The 23,690-nt window shown below is 35.0% G+C and overlaps 1 protein-coding gene across 2 annotated transcripts in view; it reads left to right on the top strand.

The window, feature by feature from the left end:
* Nucleotides 1-10,321: 10,321 nt before the first annotated feature.
* Nucleotides 10,322-23,690, top strand: part of LOC119774937 (testican-2-like) — a 58,164-nt gene continuing 44,795 nt past the window's right edge. Inside the window, exon 1 of one of the 2 annotated variants that reach the window (XM_038272720.1) lies at nucleotides 10,322-10,611. In XM_038272720.1, coding sequence (XP_038128648.1) covers nucleotides 10,432-10,611 — 180 coding nt within the window. In that variant the 5' untranslated portion in view covers nucleotides 10,322-10,431. The remainder of the gene's footprint in view (nucleotides 10,612-23,690) is intronic. The other variant, XM_038272719.1, reaches the window with a different exon arrangement.

Here is a 23,690-nt window from a genome sequence, read left to right as displayed (position 1 = left end):
TATTCTCCAGTCCTTTTTTGCAACAACTTTAAATCTGCACTCACCACTGTGTTAACAGGTGCAAGAGCCATGATTGACAGTCAAACCGATTGCAGTGAGAGGGCAGGCGATTTGTGCAGCAGATTATCATTCAGAGGGCTGAATCTGAATTTCATGCAGAGCCCTCCTGCAGCTGCTGCAGGTGTTTTTATTGAAAATTATACTCTGCAGAGTTTTTAAACCAACTGTCCAACTGCAAATGCAGGGACAGTTTAAAAAGTGTTTTCCTGGCTCCAAATTATCTGATCAGGAGCCATAAAATGTCAAAAATTAGCATTTAGTTATTCACACAACACCTAATTTCGAATCCCTTTATTAAGATGTAAATCATGGGAATATTTGTTGGCGATGCAGAAGAACAACCCATGTTTAAATCTTCAGCTTGTTTCGGACTGTTGGAAGTGTTCTCATTCAGCAGGAAAACTATAAAAACACTTTAGTGCAGGAGTTACAGGGGCTGTTACTGGAAAAGAAGCAATGCCCCATGAGGATCCTCGTTTTTATCTCTCAGTTTTGTTTTCTTTTTTTACTCTTTCTGGCAACGGTGTCCTCAGCTCTGCAGTTCATCGTCAAACAAAAACAAAAATCTTGCTCCAGCAGGTATTCCCAAAAGATCAGCAGTTTTTATTTTTATTTTTTTTTTAATATAAAATGCTAAACTGCCTTACAAGGAGAAACGAACATTCAAATACGTTGTTTAATGTGCGTTTGCTGATGTATTTCCACGATGGTAATTAAGCTCGGCCTCAAAGCACAGATTTATTGCTTTGTAATCCTAACTTTAAACCGCTGTAGATTTGTAATATGTATTGCAAAAGAACATTTCCCAGAGGAGAGAATGTTTAGCGGTTCAAGTCTTAGCGAGCGACTGTTTACTCTGTGCATTTAATTGAGGAAGCTGCTGCACTCTCCCCCACATCTGCTGCTGTAAGCTGCCTGCAGTGCGAAAAAACAGCCTCTTCAGTGCTCAACCAACAGAGGCAAACTGCTGTCACACTGCTCCCAACTAACTTTGCAGTCTTAATAGCTGTGTGACCCAGTTTGAATCCCATTGAATCGAAGCGATATGCATTTGCAGCAGCTTCGTTTACAGTTCTAAATCACTTGAGATTATTTATTAAATGGCTCCAGATGTGGTTTATTCAACCCCTATAATAATAGAATAACCTTGAATTGGGTTTTGGATTGAGGAGATTCTTTGGTTAGGCTGACTATTTCCCTCATGCAGACCTTTTGGCGTTCGGGTATCTCTAACAAGATGGAACTTCCTCACAAACAGAGAGAACTGCATGCTAAATATGTCATTACCGCTCATGCAAATTATCCTATATTCTGAACTCTTAAGCTTTCCTCACCCTATACAAACAACCTTTCTTCATTTAATTTGAGTTTTTTTTCTACGTTTAACTACACAGAATAGGACTATTTTTACTAATGAGTACTATTTATTTTTTAATTGAATGAAAAGGAAAAAAATAAGTGTAGATGACAAACAATCAGCAGCCTTTTGATAGCCTCAAAATAAAAATATCCACTGATTATGTTTTCCAGGTCTTTTGGGGACACAGTTGGACAAAAATCAACCCTGACTAATAAAGAAACAGTTAAAAGACCCAGTCCAACTGATCCAAGCAATGAATGGAAACAAAAACCTGACATTGTTTGCACTAATTTTTAACAAATGGTGATATCACACAGTGAGCTTGTTTATTACTTAAAAGTATGGCTGAAACAATTGTATTAATTGTCATTAAATACTTATTTAAATAGTTGTGGAATAATTTAGTTATGAAGATGAAACATTTTTCTCCATTGGTATGCTCTATCCAGAAGTCCTAAAACTATGCCCTTTTGGCCTGATTTCGTGTAAATTAAGTGTAAAATCTCTAAGGATCTCTTTGCCATCCGATTGTCAATAGAATAAAAACAAACAGATTAATCAATTGGCGAAATGGTTGCAATCAGTTGCAGCCCTAGTTATGAGTACACATCTAAGTCTAAAACTATGTAATTAGATTGCAGTTACCTGATATACATTAACTGATCCATGCAATGAATGGAAACAAAACCTGACATTGTTTTCCAACCCCCCCCCATTAAATGATCTCCCTGCTTACCAGGAATTATTGAAGTAATTCTCTTTCTTCATGTGACAATATGAGGGACTGCGATAAGCTTCATGGCTCATCAGGACTCTTTTGAGCTGCCCGTAAAAAGACGAAGGCAGTGTGTTGTTTACATTTCTAATACTGGGGAATATTTCCAGATAACAAAGCGTTCAGGCTTTGTGCTGCATACCGCCTTGTCTGATGTTAATAAAAATATTTTCACAGCTGCTGCTTCTACAGTGAAAACTTAATATGCTTGGTGATGAGTAGATTGGATTAACATGCATGAACAAGGGGGAAGATAGACGGGCATTCTCCTTGGTTTTAAACCAATTCTACAAACATGATTTCTTTGTTTAGACGTAAACAATGCAGAGCTGCTTTCATCCCCAAAATAAAAGTAGCTGCACTTACTGTTTTGATGGAAGTTTTTGACAAAATGGGGATTAAACCAGTATGTCTTTAAGATGGTGTTCATTTGTATGCACACATAAAAACGGCTGACATTACTGTCATTTAGGAAATATTTGAAGAAATAACTGAGGCTAACTCTGATTAACATTCATAAAGAATAGATATGTCTGATAGCGGCTTTTGCTGCACTTTCATGATGGGAAATGATAATAGAAATATTTATTCATTCACTTTGACTTGCATGTATGAAAGTAGCATGAATTGGTAATTTAATATGAGTTTTGAATATGAAAAAGCAAGCTGCTGGTGTGGACAAAATAAAGTAAAAAATAAAATAGGAGAGTTATTCTTTATCCAAAAAGACAGAATCTGAATATTTGGAAACATATTTTTTTATATAGACATATGCCATGGTTTTGGTCATGCTAAATGTTTTGTTCAATGAATGATTGAAGGAATCCAAAGATAAATGCAAAAAGCGGTTTTACCATTTAGACACTTTTATTAAAAGCTTTTAAAGTGGTTGTCTGCTTCCTTTCTTTTTTACCTGTATCTCTTTAGTCAATATAATTTATGAATATCTAATTCATAACACAGGTCAACTCATGGCACATAGAAAGACAGATCTTATTTATGTAAGAAAATGAATAAGCGTAAAAGAAATATATGTTTAGATCAATGTCTACAAATTCTAAGTCATCTGGGTTATGGCAACAGGCTTAAATGGGAGGTGACCTGACCGCTCAGCTTTTCTGAAGATATGTTGACACCGATCCCAGAGTCTCTGTCAGTTCTGTCTGCAGCAGAGCCAACAGAACTAGACCACACTAAATTTGAATCTTGAAGACAAAATTTAATTCAATAAAAAAATATACGTTTTTCTAAAGTTATAATATAGTGCAGTGAAATATAGTTTATAATGCAAAAGAGTAACATTTTTTCTATTCAAGGAAGCCGTGCCAACCTCATTTAGTCACTGACTTTGATGATCTTCATTTTTAGCAAGCACGTGGCAACAGTGGAAATGAAAAAGGCCTTTTAAAAAAAAAAAAAAACATCAAAGAGAACTTAAAATATTTTCACAGATAAGTTAAAATCAATCTTGTAAGTCAAAAGTAAAAAAAAAAACCCTGCCAAAACAGACAATCTAAAGATGTTTTATAATTGTTAGGTTGTCCTCTAAGATGTGTAATTTGTATATTCCAAAGATTTTGATTACACAGTTCTCCCTTGCAGTCAGCGATGTACTCACTCCATCATTATCAATCAAATGCTAACTAGCATACCTAAGTTCTGTTTACATGAACTCAGAGGGAAATGTAATCTTTATAACAAACAAACTAATTGTCAAAGCTATGTATCAATAGATGCACAAAAAAAAGGTTACAATCAGTCTGTGTCCTTTAGGGGCCTTTGTGACAGATAGCTTTTTTTTTACCATATGTACAAACTAAAAAATCGAGACTTAATAAAAGGTGTGTATGGTTTATTATTAAACTATCAAAGATTCCCTCCAATATTATTAGTTTATTAACATTTAATAGCAAACTAGAGTATTTAATTAATAGAGGAGAATTAGAATAATTTTAGATTTATTTTTAATGCAGTTGCCAAACTTACCCATAGCCATAGCTTTGTTGAACTGTCCATTTCACTAGTTCTTAGTAGTAATGAATTTATGGGATTCTTTATAAACAAGGTTAGTTCTATTAGGAATAAGATCTTTGGCAGCACTCTAAACATGATTGGGTTATCTATGGAAGGTGAGGCATTATGGTGTTAACCATTGGTAATAGAGTTTGGCCTGTTTTTCAGTGCTTAGTCCTGCCTCTCTCCTAGACATGGGTATGGAGTCAACTTTTTACTGTGATGAAATGCATGTACTCTCTTCCATCCCTTTTAGCATGAAAACTGTATCAGGGTTTGTCTGCTTGACTTTTTTTCTCCTAGACAGAGCCACACGTAGTGCTAGTTTATCATGACCTTTGTTTTAACTCATATCAGACTGTATTAACTGATTGAATTGTCTCTATAAAGTGCCTTGAGATTAAATGTATTGAGAATTTTTGCAACAATAAACGTATAAACCATTCTTCTTACTCTGTTCCCAGTTTAAATGCTAAACAAAAGCAAAACAAGCAGACTCTAAATAGTGCAGTGCAGAGTTTTGATTTCTTCACAACGGTTATTTTATGATTGAACTTTATTGAAGAAATTTACCTCTGCATTTAACCCCTTCCCTTCGGGAGACCTAGGAGCAATCGGGGGTTAAGGGTTGGTTTCGAACTATCAACCTCAGGATTCCAAGCTCTTTGCCCTAACCAATTGGCTGCCACTCCCCCTTTTTATGATTTATCGGCTAGTCTCTTATAAACGACTGGTGCTGCTCTTAAACGAGTCCCCAAAGAAAACATGTGTAACTAAGGTCAAGACAAGGTTTCTAGGTAACATTTAGTTTTTAAAATGTAACAAAACACATGAAAAAGTGACCCAGTTATGCTGTGTGGTTATAAATCATCAACATTTACCATCATGCTTTTAACTTGTCATGTTTAGGGATTTATATTTTTTATGACATACTTCTTCCAGATATCTTAGCTCCTGTCCTTGATTCCCTGCCCTGCAGCTCTGCATGCTTGTATAAAAGAAGACCCCAACTGCCACATCGACAACTTTGATGCAAGCGTCAAGAGTTAGTTCTGCCAGCTAAGCAGCATGACAGAAATGTGATTCTACCCAACCTTGGCCAATATCGGTAACCTTAAACTTAAATGAATCTGAACACGGAGGGTGCTGGATTAGGTCTATTGCCATAGGGGATGAAATGCAGAGAAGAGGAGAGGGCAAGCAGAGTTTAAAGAAGCAGCAGGAATGACGTGATGTGCAGTTACAGTAAATCTCTGTGGGGGATAAATTTGGGATAAAAAAAGCCAGAATGTAATACATTTTTTATTCAACCAGCTCCATGCTCTAAATTCCAATTTGATTTGTAACAGTGCAGTGAAATCCTAATCAAACACTGCTGTTACATTGCATATATACAGAACTTTCTATCTTTCAAAAAATTACTGCCGGAAGCTCAAAGGTTTGTTTCAGCAGGTCATGTCTGTTGTGTTTTACAATAAAAAAGAAGCTAAACTGGAACTAAAACAGATGTCCTCTCAAACTATGTTATCCTTTACAGTCTGAAAGCATTTGACCTTGTCGTGGGAAAAAGGAATTCAACTACTCACTCCAGTCCAATAAACGGAGATCGATGGATTGATGGAGTCTGCATTTAATTTCATCTTTGCAAAGAGAGAACAAAGCATCATACAGTCCTTATAGGTATTCAACCTTGTTCGGACAAGCCAAAGTTTGTCTCTCCCTAATTAACACAGCAGAAAAGGTGTGAACGTCTCCACACCTGTCTACCCAAAGTAAAAAAACAGACAGTTTAAAGAAAGATATATATATATATATATATATATATATATATATATATATATATATATATATATATATATATATATATATATATATATATATATATATATATATATATATATATATATATGTGTGTGTGTGTGTGTGTGTGTGTGTAAAATGGAATTAATATAATATACATGTAAAATGGAATTAATAGGAGATATATTTTTCCCAGTATGCTTGTTTGTGTTGCTTGTTTTGTTTTTTGTTTTTTTCTTTGTGATCCAATATGGACCAATTCATCCCTGAGTTGATGATACACAACAGGGTTGGGTTTTAATTTTTGCGCACCATATGGTGTTAGGTTGTCAACCTAAATCTAGATTAAAGGCTCATATGCACCTTTTTCTTCCCTTTGCACACTCTTCTTCTGTGACTATTTGAGCTGATGTAACATGTAAATTTCTCCACTGTGAGATCAATCAATCAATCAATCAATCAATCAATCAATCAATCAATCAATCAATCAATCAATCAATCAATCAATCAATCAATCAATCAATCAAGCAGTCAAAACATTGAAGCTAATGTTGGAAATCTTTCTTTAATAATGCTACTTAGTAAAAAATACAAGCGTCTTTTATGCATTGAAAACAAGTAACAAGTTTAAATTACTACATGTAATCTGATAAAGCATTTATATTCTTGGATATAATTCTATGATAAAGATGATAACCCTATAATGTCTTAAAAGCCTTTAATTCAACATTTCTCACATGGATTGCAAAATTCATACTCAATATAATATACTGTATTACATATAGCATAGGTCTGCTCTGCTAAACATATATTTAGTTAAATATAAAAATATACTTAGCAGAGTAAACATATAATAAATAAATGCTGTCTTTTATGACCATGTCTTTGTTTAAACTAGGAATGTAGAATATAACTTAGTTAAATTCAAAGTTTGTAGAGTCATCAACTTTTTAACTACATCCCATTTAGTTTTAGAGAAACTGTTAAATTTAGAACACTGCTTGAATATTTCCTGTATCTGTTGATTACTTGACCAATTTTATGGGAACCAAGGGAATATTAAACAGAGCCAACATTGCTTTAAATGTGTGCTCATTTAAAATCCTCCTCATTTGGCAGGCCTGACAAATGGAGTAATAATCAGCAGGGCTGCAGAAACTCACAGCTGGATGGAATAAATGAAGAACATTTATAAGTCATGGACTCCCCAAATCTTACTATTAAGGAATGATGACAAGAAGCCCAAATTACAGTTTTCCAAAAGATCCATTAAAACATGTGGAGAAGGGTGCTCAGGTCAGTGGGAACAGAAGCTCAATTGTCTCATACAACATTTAATTCCAATGAGATGAAAGAAACAACAACATTGCACTTCACAGTAAACAGGAAGGTGGCAGCATCATGCTTTTTCTCTGCAAGGACAGGGAAGCAATCATAGCTGCGATGGAAGGATTTATATCCTCAATAAAACAGCTGGAGGTTTTTGGCTACAAAATAAAAAATAATTGAAAATTTTCAAGGGATAGCTAAGTTTTATACGTATTTATTGCTTCTGTTCAGCAAAAATTCAATAGAAAAGTCATTCAGTATGCATCTTAGAGCCCTGCTTGTCCATATAGTTTTCACAAAATAATGATAAGGATTACACTGAAACCTCAGAAGAGAAACCCTTAGATTTTTCCCCTCTGCTACTAATGAATACAATTAGAAATGAAACTGAGATCATTAGGAGCTAAATTGAACCTCATTTGCCTCTTGGCCTCGTGGGAGACTCCCTCCTCGGTGGAGTGGGAAGACCAGTTTGGCCATCACCTCCTCCTTTTCCTCACATCATCTTTATTCTTTGGCTGAGCTGTAGAAATGAATTCATCCTTAAAGGCATAAGGGGTTTATTTATATCATGGAAGGCTTTAAATCAAGTCTTTGTTCCACATTTTGGATTCTTTGGGAGCTCAACATTCTGCTTGAACTGGTGCATCTATACAAGTTTGAATATAATACAAACGTTTATTTCTACAGCTCAGTATAAGGAAGGGAAACAGAGATATGGATTACAGCTATTGGAATTCTTAAATTCAAGTTCTGAGAAAATCTTCAAATTATTAAAGACTGTAATAAGATTATTTATAAGAATCTTTTTAAAGACAAAGGTGTACTTGTTTAAAAATAAGTAGGTGTTTATCCAATATTGAAGCTAAGTATACCTGCAGCCTTGTGTGGATTGTGTAGCAAAGCTCATTTAAGAATTAAAGATACATTTACAAATCGTGAACTAACAGATTATAACAGATTATTTCTGTTTGAATATACATTATTTATATATATATATAAGTGTCTTAATGAGTCGTAACAACCAAACACCAAATACTTAATATGTTTGACATGATTTTATACCATAAAAGATAACAACTCTTTGCCCATTTCTTCCGTTTTCCTGATATACTTAAATCTTTCAGATAATCAATCTAGTTTCATTACCAGGCACAGATCGTCTGAGTGTTTTTTTCTTTTTTGTGTTTGTGCTCTGTCTTCCATAATACCCATCAGAAGCAGCAGGTGACTTTTTAATCTGATTTTATTTTGCTAGATCTTTTTTTTTTTTACCTGACTATATCTAAACTAAATTTAACTGCACATTTTTTAGCAACTTAACAAAAAGGATCAAACTGGAATGATTGTAACTCACTAAGCTTATAAATATGACTAGGATTGTTGCAACATGCTCATCCAGGAGGAGGGAATACTGCAAGTTAAAGAAGAAATACCAAAAATGTATTAATTTAAAAAAAGATGTGGGCTGCTTAGTGACGCAGTGAGTAGCACTGCTGCTTTGCAGCAAGAAGGTTTACAATTCATGGCCTGAGATCTTTCTGCAAGGAGTTTGTATGTTCTCCCTGTGCATGCTTTGGTTCTCTCCAGGTACTCCGGCTTCCTCCTACGGTCCAAAAACCTTAATTGGCTTCTCTAAATTCTCCTTAGGTGTGAGTGTGGATGTGAATGGTTGTTTGTCTCTGTGTTGCCCTGCGATAGACTAGCGCCCTGTCCAGGGGGGTACCCCGCTTCTCGCCCATCGACAACTGGAGAGAGGCACCAGCACCCCTTGTGACCCCGCTTGGGATAAGCTTGACAGAAAATGGATAGATAGATGGATAAAGGTGTCAAAAACAATGATGTGAAGAACTAGAGATTTCCTTTTAGATGGAATTTGGTGGGATTTCACAAACTATATCTCTTGTTCTCTAGTCTCATGTTTACAAGCCTTTCCTGCTGCGCTTGCATGAAAAAAGCATGATAGTATAAGAGAAAAATACTGGAGAGCCCATTCAAAGATGGAAACTTTCACCTAAAGATGATTATTTGCCAACGCAATGTTCTCTTGCTAATATTGTGGTGTTATGGTCATTTCCTCCTTCAACAGACACCTTCCTCAAAAAGATAGCTATGATGTTGCTTTGCTGTGTATTTATTCTTTGCAAAAATGCTGGCGCTCAACAGCCTACCTAGCGTTGAAATTTTACCTCTTCAAAGACTTAATGCAATCTCCTAAGTTTTCTTAGATACAAGAATTTTTCAATAAATTTTTCTGTACAATTTGGATGATTTAACTCTGTAATATGTCGGAAGATGTCATGATTTGTAAATTTGTATCATATAAATAAGCTTAGTTGAATGATCTTTTCTTCATCATAGAGATACCTCTGGATAAGAGATTCTCTGTCTTCTAAAACCCCGGTCAGATGCAGTAGTCTTACTAACGCGAAAGATTTTTTCTATTAAAATGTTTTCTTTTCCACTGTCTCCAAATGCATCCTCAGTATGAAGGGCTGCTGCAAAGGACATGGCTATTAACACATCTTAACTCCAGAGGAGGGATTGCTGCAAACTTAATGGCTAAATGTATTTGTCTGGCTTTACCAGATGGCATAACGAAACCACGAATAATGTTCATAGGGAAAAAAATCCTGCTTTATTTTTCCACCAATGTTAACACAGGATAAGAAGATATTTCCTTTTAATTTATGAAACCATAGCTTTAAGAACTACTTTTTGTGTTCACAAGAAAAAAACTATATGAATGTGATCAAATCAGCAAAAACAAATCAAAGCAAATACCTTTTTCACTCAATACAAGAGTTTCATTTTTTTTGTATTAAATAAAAGAAATAATGCCTGATGATATTCAGATGTTTTCAGATCCACAATTAAAAGTTCCTCTTTTAAATGAGTCCCTGAAATAATGAAACTGGTAAAAATTCAGCAATCAGTAGTAGATCTCTCCACTCCCCACCCTGCCTGCCTCTCCTCCTCTCTCTCCTCTCCATCCAGTGCGCTCAGGCAGCAGCAGGAGTCTTGGCTCTGAGTCTGGAGGAAAGCAGCAGCAGGAGGAGCTGGAGACATCCCAAACCAAGCTGACCTGAGGAACATGATCGGGGCTTTGACAGCCGTGGCTTGCCTGTACCTGCTGGTGGGCGTCTCGTTGCAGGTGGACGCGAAAAATGGGAAGGAGGCAGAGAGCGTGGGGAATTTCATGGAAGACGAGCAATGGCTGTCAACCATCTCTCAGTACAGCCGTAAGACCAAACACTGGAATCGCTTCAGAGATGTGAGTGCTGTATTTTCTCCTGCCTTTATAGCTGCGCTCTGGCGCCTTGGGGACTCCAAGGCTGCTGCTTGGCATTTGTCTTTGTTTTTGCTTTAAACTCTGTTTATTTCATCAAAGTTAACTTTTATCCCAAACTGCATACGCAGGCACATTAATTGGTATGAACGAAATATTTAAAGGGTATGATTAAATCTAAATAAGCGCGCGCCTTTGTATCCGAGTTAATTTAGTTAATTGGTATAGACTTTTTTTTTTTTTTTTTATAAAAGGTTTCAGAAATTCTGAGGTTTTCTAGTGGAAGCAAAATAATAATAGTTTTAAACCTTTTTTTGTGCACAAAAAATTGTATTCACCCCTAAAAAAACCTGGTACCTCTAAATAAAAACGGCTGAAAAAGGAAACCATCTCTGCCAGCTACAGTCATCTAGCAACTATCATCTTTCCTTTTGTTTTGAAAGTAGTTTGGACTGAATTACACTGTAAACAAAGAGTCTGTGAAAAAGTTTTTGTCACAGTTCTGGGCTTTGACTGGGCCAATAAAACTCTGAGGGTCTAAATAAGAAAGGGACAATAAGCAGCTGCAGTGGCGCCTCCAGAAATGTTTCATAGGGGGGCCCAGATGGGGCCTCTAAAAATCTTGGGGCGGCACACTGAAACTAAAAGCCATAATTTCAGGGTTTAAATTTTTAGGTAAACCTGCCTGCAGAAATCGTAAACACTCAAGTAAACACCTACACCTACTCATATCTTGCACTGAAAAAATAATGCAACTGCTTTCAGCATTTACTTAATCATATTTAGTTACTTTAATATAATTGCTTTATGCCCCTCCCCTGCTAAAATGAAACAACTGTGTTAAAGTAACTAAATATGATTAAGTGCCCAAAAATTTTTTTTCAGTGTGGTTTATTGTGTGATTTTTAATGTTATGTACCTGGCTGTGCATAAGGGGATGAAATGCTAAACTGATGCTATTACAATTCACACTGGCGAATTGTGGCCAGGAAATTGCACATGGTGGCCGTGGCCACCCCTGGCCACCTCTTGGTGGCACCACTGCGCAGGTGCATGATGAAGGAATTCATAAACGACATAAGGAAACACTGGGTATAGAAATCAGGACAAAACAGCCAAGAATTGAAGTAAATGTTGCTATTGATTACAAGAGATGTTAAAATAAAACAAAGATTGAAATAACGTACAGTTAAGAGCTAATACAAACATAACAGTATGCATAAGAAAGAGTCAAGAAACTCAACTTTAAAAATTATGATCTGTTATGTGAACTGTATTTTAAAGGTATAGTGGAGGACAGGCTCGGCCCACCCCTTAGGCCATAACTCTAAAGAAAAAACGTTTTTTACCCATAGACGGCCATCCTAAACTGCCAGATTAGAAAACATCCCAACCTGGCAACAATGTGCGTAAGACGGGAAACGTTAGCCTTTAGATGCAAAGCCCCATCATGCATGGCAACATATTTTTGCTAAATATTCTAACGTAAATCTGCCAAATATAAGAGGAACACCTTGGTTTGTTTTAAAGAAAGCATTTTAGTTTTATTATAATTTAGTTTATTGCAAGGATTTTACAGTTTGAAGAAATAGAAAATTACACCATATGTCAACCAACACAAAGGACATGCATGACAAGGAAGGGTTATATATATATATACTGCATGCATCATTTAGGTTGTTTACATTGTACTACTTCTTGGGCTTCTTGAGATATTTACTGTCACAGGTAGGTGCTTCGGCTGGAGAGTAAGTTTTGGGGCTGGTATGATTTAAGGAAGGCCGGCCCCTCGCACGCTGAAATTAGGACCGTCCCACTGGGCAAATGCCCGATATCACAGATTAGCAGTTTGAGCCTGGTAGAGGACGTTATTTTTCTGGGTGGATCATTAAAATATGTGGTCCTCCTAATTGTCAATCATTCTGGTGATATGTTTACGTAAGGCCGTCCTAGTGCTCGTCCCCATTTTCATTCACAGGTGGTGAATCTGACATAGTGGAAAAATTTTAAATCTTTTGAAAAGTATGAGCAATGCAAACAGCAACTTTTAAACAGAGCCTGCAAAAGGAGAAATGGGCTTGTGAATTTGAAAAGTAATAGGCATTCCCTCATCAGGGTTGTACATGTGCATTTTTTAAAATGGAGGGCAGTTTTTTTTTTTTTTAATTCACGAAAATCCTCCATTATAACTTTAAGAATGGTTCACATGTTTATTTTCACTACTATCCTGCATTTAGCTCCACATCTTGTTATCCCCTCTGAACAGCTTTCCTGTTCCTGCTACTGTTCAGAATCTCTACAGCATCAGGCTTCTACCACCATACTTCCCTGGAAATAAGAGTTGATATTACTGTTAATTTTCCTCCTCAATGTTTTATATATATGCCAAAAAACAACAACAACAACCCTATTAACACCTTCCTATATAGTCACCTGCATTGTGTCTAGTAAACAAAACAATATGACCTGCTTTCAACAAGGTCTGTCTTCTCACTTCTTTTTCATCAAGTTAACTTTACGTGTAGTTTTCCTTTCGGCAGACTATTTCACCTTACGGCCCTAGCACCCAGGCATGACAGTAAAATGCTACAAAATTAGTGTTGAAATTATAGATATGAATGCACTGATGTTATCCTGATATAAGAAATAAGTGCAGTATCATAAAAAATGTGAATATAAAAGGGTTTAACATAATGTAAGCTTTATAACCCACTGATTAGTGATGCATTGGTCAGTTGTTCTCATATGTTATATTGTTAATTATTGTTTTCTGTTTGAGTAATATTACTTGATTACGCATTTTCCAACATTCCACCCTGCAAAATGAGCAATAAAATATGAAAAGTATTTATGATTCATGCTAATATTGTATCAGATCAATGTTAATACTCAAGGATGCAATAACAGTGTTTTAGCAGATTCCTTATAGAAATTATTAGGTGTATATATGTCATACCTTTTTATTAAGCTCCCGCTTAAAAAGTTTTTCTGTTTTTTCTGATTTAGTATTTGAGTCTTAAATGTGTTTTCATTTGCTGTAAATAGAAACTCATAGTAAATAACAGAACAAAGGAGACAATAGTCTCCTCTTTGAAGACAAGTCTATGTGTAATAAATCAGAATTATATTGCATGTTGTGAATTGATTTACAGAGATAACTAAACATTTCAATACTATTACCGTATAATGAATTATGTTAACATTTTACAATTCAGGACAGCCTATAGTACAACAAACCAATGGTAGAAGAAAATATTACGGGTAAAAAAAGAGAACTTCTAACAGGTTTTAATTTGTGCTGTCTCTAATTCATGCCAAACATATTTTAAGGGAAGGAAATGTTTTTTTTGCTTTGTCATGTCTCTGTCTCAAAGTTGGAATCATAAAGTCTGAACTCAGCTCAAAGTTTTTCAGGCTACAGTCTGATGTAAGGCGACCTTAGTGTGACAAAAGACCTAAGAAACCGTGGCATAGACTTCATGTTTGAGATCACTTTGGAGAAGCTGATAAGCAGGTCTCAGATCCACTCAAGTTTCTACTTTAACATGCAACAGCTGTTTGATCTCAAAGCACGAAAATCTCTGCTCAGGCAGATAGTCTTATCAGTGTTGGCCAGAGAAAAAAAATCAGCACTTCCTAGCATCTTTGGTGCTACAGAAAGGTGCTTGTGATGTCCACTCAACTGGGTCTGGGGAGAATATGTAATTGAATCACAAATCTAAACCACCATGCATATTTGCACATGATCCCTCCTGGTGTTTGGACCTGTCTGCCTCACCTGTCTGTTCGAATGAGTGTTTGGCAAATAAAATGGTTGAACAGATTTGGGATACGGCCTCATGCAGGGCTTCTGGCAGTAAGCCCAACCATAACGTCCATCAGTGGATTTGTTCTTGGTTATAAAATTCAACCTCAGTTTAGTTTTTTTATATTTTTGTTTATAGTTAGTTTTTTCAGCTTCATTTTAGTAAATCTGAATGTAAATAATGTATAAATAATATTTTTTTAGTAAAGAAAGATTTAGAGTTATATTTATCTGCTTTAAAATAGAACCATCATTAAGTTGTATGTAAGCTGTACTACTTACATTCTGATGTGATCAGTATTTAAGGGGAAACTTATCCTCTTGAAATCTGTGGTAGTTTTATCATATAGGAAATCTAACTTAGCTGCACAATGTTTTGAATGGGTATTTTTATATGGACTTTAAAAATGTATGCTGTCATAGCAGAGAAAAACAGGCAATATGTATTAACAAGAGAAGAGAGAGGAAATATTCTTTGCACATGTCAACATATTTGAAGTGTCAGAAATTAGAATAATGGAGACATATTGTCTGTGCTATTTTTGGAAGAAACTCCTTGCAACACTGCTTTTTCTTGCATCTGGATGAATTATTCCTCTCCTTAAATAGTTTTTTTAGAGGGGCTGTATAGTTGTTGTGTTGAGATTCATCTGTCCCTGTATACTTTAAATCACATTCGTCAGAGCAAATGGATAATAGCTTGCAGAGAAAATCAGTGATTTCAAAACGAAATGTAGGATTTATATAATGAAGAGCAGCACTAATCAATTGTAAGGTGCTTTTCTTCCAGAGAAGTGGACATTTATTTTTACGAATCAGTGTTAACATTTGTTATTATATTATGAAATAAATAGCTTTCTGCTTTTTGTTAATATCTGATGTCCACTGTTCACACAATTGTGGTCCTGAAATCACAATCTTTCACTTGTCTTGCTTGTTTGTCAAGAGAAAATTAGATAAAACTGTTGTCTTCCCTTTTGTTGTTAGTTGTTGAATTATTGTGTTTTAAAAAAAATGCAGTTTGGAAACCAAAAATATTTTAAGTTTCTTTTATCAACCAAACATGCTTATAAAAAAATATGAATACAAACATACATTTTTTAAAGATATAGTGGAGGATTTTCTTTTTCCGGGTGGATCATCAAAATAAGTGGTCCTCCAAATTGTCAATCATTCTGGTGATATTTTTACATAAGGCCGTGCTACGTGCTCGTCCCCATTTTCACTTGCCTGTGGTGATCAGACATTGTGGAAAAATTGAAAATCTTCTTTTGGAAAGTAAGCTTGTATGAGCGATGCAATCAGCAACTTTTACACAGAGAGCGTGCACGAGGAGAAATGGGCTAATGCATTCTCTTTTAATAGGCGTTCCCTCTCGGGACAAGGTACAGGGTTGTGCATGTGCATTTTTATGTTTTTTTTAAAGTGTAGAGGTCGGGTCTGCAAAAATCCTCCACTATGCCTTTAATCATTACAAGAAAGGTGGTTTTGCACATCTGTGGAGACTGAAAAGATTACATGAAGGGCAGGTGCTTTTTTGCATCGTCTCCATGTTGTGTTCATACATGCCATTTTTGTGCAGTGCTGTTACAGAAAAAATAAACCCACTCTGATTTCCCAACCTCTCCATGGTGACATGCAAAATTCACATTTATATGGAGCCCTCCACACCACTCTTCCACATGTACAGTAATCATTATCATGCATATCTTGTAATCATGTTACAGAGATATCCTTCTCTTTAAAGTGCCTTGAGATGCCGTGTTGGGAATTAATTTTATGCAAATAAACTTATCTGACTTGAATTTAATTGAATATTTTAAGTCTATGGACTTTTAGAACAAACACATGTTAAAGAATGAGTAGACCGTAAATAAATGTCAACAAACACTTTTTCTCAATGAATCAGTTATCCTGGGTGGGACGTTTCCAATACACGCTTTGTGTGTTGTTCGGTGTTTAAAACTAGATTTATTTTTAAATAGTTGTGAAACTTTACCTCAAAACGAACAGTACTAAAAAGAATTGTATGTCACAATACCGAAACCCACAAAAATACTGTTATAATGATTGTCTCACCTTGCAAGATAGAATTAAGCGATGACACCGAAATTACCTGTGGATTAAATAGACTTAAGTGCATCTTAATTCTAAAATGATCTCATATATGTCACATAAAAAAAAAAAAAAAAACATCTGTTCATTAGTTTCATTAAAGTTTAATTATACTGCAGTGAAATGCTTTTAAAAAGCCACACCGGAAATTGTTTTTTTAATGTCAGATTGTTTGTTAAAATTTTAAGCTGTAGTCTCATTACCTCTTCTTCAGGAAGTGGTGGCATTTCAGTCAGGAAGAATATTCCAGACTTTTAATCAAACGAAAAAGGAAGACAGAGAGGCTAAAGCACAGCATATGTGGAGCTGTTACGCTTTGAACAGATGGGTTTGCTATCTTGTACTCAGACAGGACTGTGATCTGCTGTTTAGGGTATGGAAATACAACATCTGAAATAGGAAGGTTGCATTTGTTTGCTGTCTTGGCTAACATGAAGTGTGAAAAAACAGATTACCTTTTGTCATATTTGTCTGTCTATCTATGCCTTATGACGTATGCCTTAAAAGGTCTGGAAATCTGGCATTAGAATGAAGAACAATAGCATGTTATGATGCTCTCTGTAAGGTTAAGAGCTACCGTCATATACCTTGATGTCTGAGATTTTCAGTTGTGTTCAGGACTACCGTATAACTTCACTAGTCTGCTGGCATAATGGTTATGTTTGGATCTGTGCTGAAGGGTGAAATTGCCTTTTCCCAGAGTATGAGATGAGCAGGAGGAGTTCAGCAGTGAAAAGAGGTTCTCTAAGGAACATCCTAGGTTACACTGCCTTCGCCTCTTAAATGTAATTTTCCCTAATGGCTGACTCAGTTGCAGTTTTAAGGTCCCCCTGTGCTTTTTGTCTGCTGAAGAGAGCTAAATTAAAGCACATTATAAACTTATATGCATTTCATTTAATTTAAAAAAATGAATTGACATTTATGTGGTATATTTGGAATATGTTAAGCAGTTCATACCACTGCTTACATATTATTGTGTCCTTTTTTTACTTTAAGGCTGATTCTGCCGTCTCTCTTAGGATTGCAGATAGGGGCCTCATTAGGAAGCCCTGCAGCCTCTTAGTCCACTATAGAGCTCTGTTTAAGGCTTGCACCTGCCAGCACTCAGCACCAGACCTATGCCAGCCACAGTTTGAAATATCCAGGGTGTTTTTAATGTTAAGATATTTATTAATGTGTTAAATACATTGACTGTGTTCTGCAACAGCCAGATTAACTTTATCCTGGTGATTCCATCTATATTTTGGTGCATTAACATCCAGACTATTATTATTTATCAATAAGATATAGCAAGCACTGAGACATCAATATAGGTACAGTGTAATGGAATCTGTCAATGTAACATTTATACTGTAGATAACAATACTAAATAGATATAGGATTTAAATGGTCCAAAATGGAATAGTTTTCATATATTTCAAACACTGTGTTACATTTTTAGTTACTTATAAAACACATCCACAAGATGAATTTCTTATTTCCTGTAGGATTTTTCTACCAAAATAGTTTCAGAATGTCAAACATCTTATTGCTTTCTCACACGTCTCCAATCCCTGGCCAACTGTTCTCCTTTTTTCCGGATCAGCAAAGACTTGGCGTTGTTTTTGGATTCTAAAGTCAATGATTTACTGGATGAAACAGAGTTTTCTATTTTCCAACTAAATGCCTCTTGGTCTTTTCCGGGGCTTTTGATGGAGCAAATTCTGAACTGTTATTAAACATTTCCTCTGTACTTGAACAACTGTGATATTTCTTTTTTCTCAAACACTTTTTCTACCAATACAGTATGGGCTTCACATATGAATAAATGAATGTTTGCTGCTGTAAAACTATTTGACAATGCAATATAAATTGATAAAATCTGTAAAAAAAAAAAAAAATAAAACTAATAAATGCTCAGAAAATGTACTTTAGCAACTCTAGATAGAGCTTCTTTAAAGATAAAGAAGGTTGTTGGATTTAATGTTTGGGATTCTTCTTACAGAGCATAATGATTCTTCTGTTGCTAAATCAGACAATTATTATTTTTACTTACTGATTGATCACAGTAAGTCTAAATAGTATTTATCAGGGCTAATCAACCGGTTTTGATATGTTTTGGAAAATAAACACACTTCAGATCAATATGCATATTAAAGAGTGTCTATCTTTGTGAGAAATGGTGAGTCACTTTCTATGCTTAGGTTGTTAATTAAAAAATGCTTTATGCACCACCTCCCTTTTTGGTTTTTAAACTTCTAAGGCAACAGAAATTCTCCCAAATTATATTCATTACTGCAATCCAGTGAAATAAAAAAATGCATCAAGGCTAAAATGTTGTTGCCTTACATGATTCCCCTGAATTCTCTCACGTCTTGTAAAAATCACTAATTAGCTACCAATTAGGCTCCCATAGGCAATCTGCTTTATACACATATTTTATGGTGTGCTCTTATAAATGAGACAACATCCTGGCCTGTTCACTGACCCTACAACAGGTCGTTCCTGATTGAAGTCTTGATAAATGTAGGACCATGGACAGCTCTATTTTTCAGCAAATAAGATGCTGCTGCATCTTGACAGCGAGCTCCCTCAGCTCAAAGATCCGCTGTCAGTGGTGAGATTTCAGCTGCTGTAATCATCCTCCACCACATTTATTAGCTTCCTGCAGGATTTATGCTTCAGTGCTAACAGCCACTATAATTATGGATATGAAGAGTTTGAGCACGAAGGATGTATGCGATTATAGGAATATTATGAGGCCCTTTTCCACTTTTGATAGAGTGTCAGATCGCTGTTTGAAAATTATATCAGTAAGAATAATGTCACTTCAATAATATCACTTTATGGCCAAAAAAGAGTTTAATTGCTGTATTTTCCAGGAATTTCGGGAAAACATTTTTGTTTTGATTGGAAAACCTTTTTTAGAATAATGCATTTAATCTTTGAGTCTAGCCGTGCTGACGTTAGAGTTAAAGCGCACATCAGCACTAGAGTTATCAGCAGCAGTGACGGCCTCAGTTCCATCTTTTTCAGCCCTTAACTTCGATGTGAGGTTCTGAAAATCTCTGGCTGAATAATTAGCTGTTCCAAGGCTCTTCTTCTTCTGGCTCCATTGTTCATGCATTATTTATAGTGGCATCTGCCTGAGTCGTCTCTGTACGCATGAAGCCTCCCCTCTATGCCTTGCTGCAGGCAGATTGATAAATACTACCCTCTCAGTAAATTTGTCTTCACTTATAGCTGGCAAACTGGCAATGGATGATCCAGGATTATGACAAGCAAACAAACAGAACTATATTATTGCTTTTCTACACACATATAATGAAACAAAGGATTCCTTTGGAATCTTTTTTGAGAACTTTGCAGAATGTTCTGCACAGGAAGGAGCTGAAAATCAAAAATAAATAAACAATTATGTTTCTCAATTTGTGTCAAACTCAGTAAAAATAGAATAGATATTGAAAGTAATTTAAATGTTCATGTAAGAAAATTATGAATTCCGAAAATATCACAAATACATAAATTAAAAAGAAAATTTGTTCAAAGATAGAATCTAGAAATAAAAAAATAAAGCTCAAACCCTGTCCAAGGTGAAACTTAGTTAATTACTATGCCATCCAGCCTCTATCTCCAAGCAAAACGAACTCCATGCATCCACTCAGTCAAGCATGTCTCCTTTATAAACATGTTTTCTGCTATTCCCCATAAAGGGTACTCTTATCTCCATCAAATATTTATAAATACCAGTGCTACATTGAATGTGATAAAAAATGAAATTAAAAAAGAAATATTGGCTGCATACATTGGATATTTACAAGAAGGCAGTAGGAAATAGTATTTTTCAGCACAATATAGCCTTGTAATCCATAACTTTAGAACCTTAAGCATGACCCAAATACATTTTAATTGTAGAATGAGATTAAACAAAGCTTTCATAACTGTATAAAGATTTTAAATTTTACCCTAAACTAATCATGGATTATGTTTTTATGGTCCAGTTTCTTCAAGAAGTACACTACTGTTTCATGTAGATTAGGTGTTTTAATAAAAGCTTTCAGATATGAAGGTTTCCTGCGAATATCTGTGTTCTGCTGAGTTCCCCTTGGGTAAAGATAATTTAGGGCATCACAGTTGTACTTCACCTCAAGAAGAAGCTTTGTTGGAATTGTGGCCTGTATATTTTATTTTTTTTACCTGGATGCAGTATATATATAGATATGACTTTAATGTCATAGAAACATGAGGAGGAACACCACATTTAGAATCGATGCCTTGGGATCATGCATTGTCACTCCCTCCATGTTCTACATGTTGTTTATGTTTAGCTTGATTTGTTCTTTAAATTTTCCTTTTTGTCATTTTTATTATGAAAATTAAAAATGAAAGAGCATTATTGGACAAAATAATGGATCCTACATAGCACATATAGAAGGTCGGTTAGACTGATAATAAAAAAATCAAAAAAATAACTGGCATTGGCATCAGCCTTTAAAAACCTCTATAACTTTTTTAGGGATTAGTTCATATCAATTAAAAAGTTTTATACTTAGCCAAAAGACAGTTACTAAAAGCGTTCTATGAATGTCTAACAAAACACTGAAGTTATGTTCTTTTTGTTATGCATATTCTGTTTTGAGTCACATTCTTTTAAGCTTTACAAAAGAGATAAGGATGTTAAAGGAAGTGCTGGGGATGTGAAGCCTGTAGCAACACTGAGAAATTAACATTAGCAGACCACAAGCTGAAACACTGTGGGAACATGTTTGCTTAGAACTGCATCCAGGGGATAGTTTAAACACCAAACAAATAGTACCCTGGTAATTTATACTATAGTATAAAGAGTAATAAGTGAAATTATGATATTATATTTGACGTAAAACTTGGACCTAAATTAAACAGAAATCCTGTGGTTCCATAAGAAACAAGCCTTCATTGTGGACAATTTAAACCCATCCTCCATATAGTAGTGTGTTATAATAAGTCAATTTTAGTGCATAATTTATTGCCAGTCATTGCAAATACTTGTTATTGCCAAGAGATTTTACATAGAGATAAATTGACTTTGATGCTTTTTCTGGTAATATTTGAAATCATCATTTGATTTACTTTAATATTTAATCAATTAATTTGATCTGTGATCTGAAAATAATGTTGTCTGTTTTATATCTACTTATTTACAGTTTGTGCCAATAGTATTGTTAAAATACTTACATTTTTGATTTTTTTTGTAAAATCCATCTAAATGTGATCTGTACCAGCAAAGTACCAGCATGGAGTTTGAACTGGTGGATCAATTGGCCGTGTGCTGTATGTGATCCAAGAAAAAGACTGGTATCCTGTTCAGCACTGATATTGGTTTGCAGTGCTCCCACATTCACTAAAGATGAAAGGCTGCTGCTTCATTTCTACCAGAGGGAGAATTACCTAACACAGACAAGATAACATATCCAGGAAATCAGCCGGGAAAACTAATAACTTGGTAAACCTTTTAGTCATATAGTTACATCTCTGCAGCAACAGTACTCCAGTTCGAAACCATTTTTACAATATATAAGATATTACACATCTAAAGAAATTTATTTTTATTTTTTTTTACAATGTAAGCAACTTAGAATTATAATAGAAATACTTGGTCTGGTTAGCTTAATTAGGCTTGTGTCGTGGAGTTTGGATAAAAATATGTACTGCTGCAGAAAGGCTGTTGTTGTGAAATAAAGCACAGCTGAGATGGCGCAAAACTGTGTCACAGTTGGACCCTTTCACAACCGTCAACAGCAGACGCATGCAGTAATAATCAGCGGCTGTAACAAGCAATTAATGTAGACTAGGGGCAACACTCAACAAAGTGCTGTTCATTGTTGAATCCACAGAGAAGATGGTGACGCTGTTAAATACAATGAATCTGACAGTCATCTGAAATTAAACTATAAAACGTTCAGCTTTGCATTAAAGGCTGATTCTCATGGAAATCAAAATGGACAAAACTGTCAAATCCACTAGATAAGGATTGAATTGTGTCTATAAAACCAACAGGAATACAATAAAGAAATCAGGATCTGATTATGGATGCTTCATCTTTAGTTGATTATTTTTTTGTACTGTGGGCCAATTTGTAAGCAAATAATTTAACCTGTTGATGTTTAATATATTATTTTGTATATCAGGCTCTTATCTTAGGTATTTATCATTTATTTACCCATAGAAATGGGAGCCAATTAGGTGTTAATTACAGAAGAACAGATTGTCTTAAAATCCCATTGAAGCTGTTTCTTTGCTCTGTTGCAGACATGGACATGCAGCTAAGATTCCATTTATTTTATTAAAAATATAACATGGTGATAAGCAAACATAAGATTCTTCAGATGGCCAAAAGAAATATTGATCAACAATATTTTAATGAAAAAGGAAAATATAGACGATCAGAGACAGCTTTCAACCTTTTCACGATGTGGTATTATTTTTTACAAAAACTTGGAAAAAAGATACTTTTTGGAGCGAGGACTTTTTAATTTATCAGGATTCTTAATTTATTGAGTTTTTAAAGGGAAAATTAGGGTGACTGTCTACTGGAGAGTTAGTCTGTTCATCAAAACATATTTTAGCTATAAAGGGTCAAATAAAAAGGCAACTTTAAAGATATTTTCAGTAAAAACTTACACTTATGACTTATTTAGTGCTTTGTACAATTATTTATACGTCTTCTAACTTTTCCGATTTTTTCACATCATAGTAAACCCTAACCAACTTCCCTATATTAGCTCAAGATGCCACCGCATAACATGCTACCACCACCGTATTCGTATTATGCAACAGAGATTTTAGATGATGAAAGAAAATTGCTTCAAAGCTTTGGATATTGTTGTACAACCTATAAAGAGATGTATTCATATTACACAGAGGTGGACTCTTTTTACTTATTATAACATTTCTAAAGGCAGGATGACATTTAGGGGGTATTAGACATGATAATGCTAAAAAAGAAATGTGCTTGTTATTTTCCTTACAGTTTAGATTATTTTTAAGCGGTTCAAGTGAAAACATTTACAATGTGTTATCCCACAGAAATATGTTTTTTCCCCCAGCTAGTTAAAAAGAAATATATCCAAGGTGTTTATAGACAGGGGGGACATAAAGATAATAAGCCATATATATGTTCCTGAGA

This window comes from Cyprinodon tularosa, unplaced genomic scaffold (genome assembly GCF_016077235.1).
Source record: "Cyprinodon tularosa strain WSP-4 unplaced genomic scaffold, ASM1607723v1 ctg84, whole genome shotgun sequence".
Lineage (NCBI taxonomy): Eukaryota > Metazoa > Chordata > Actinopteri > Cyprinodontiformes > Cyprinodontidae > Cyprinodon > Cyprinodon tularosa.
This window is presented reverse-complemented; position numbering and strand designations above follow the sequence as displayed.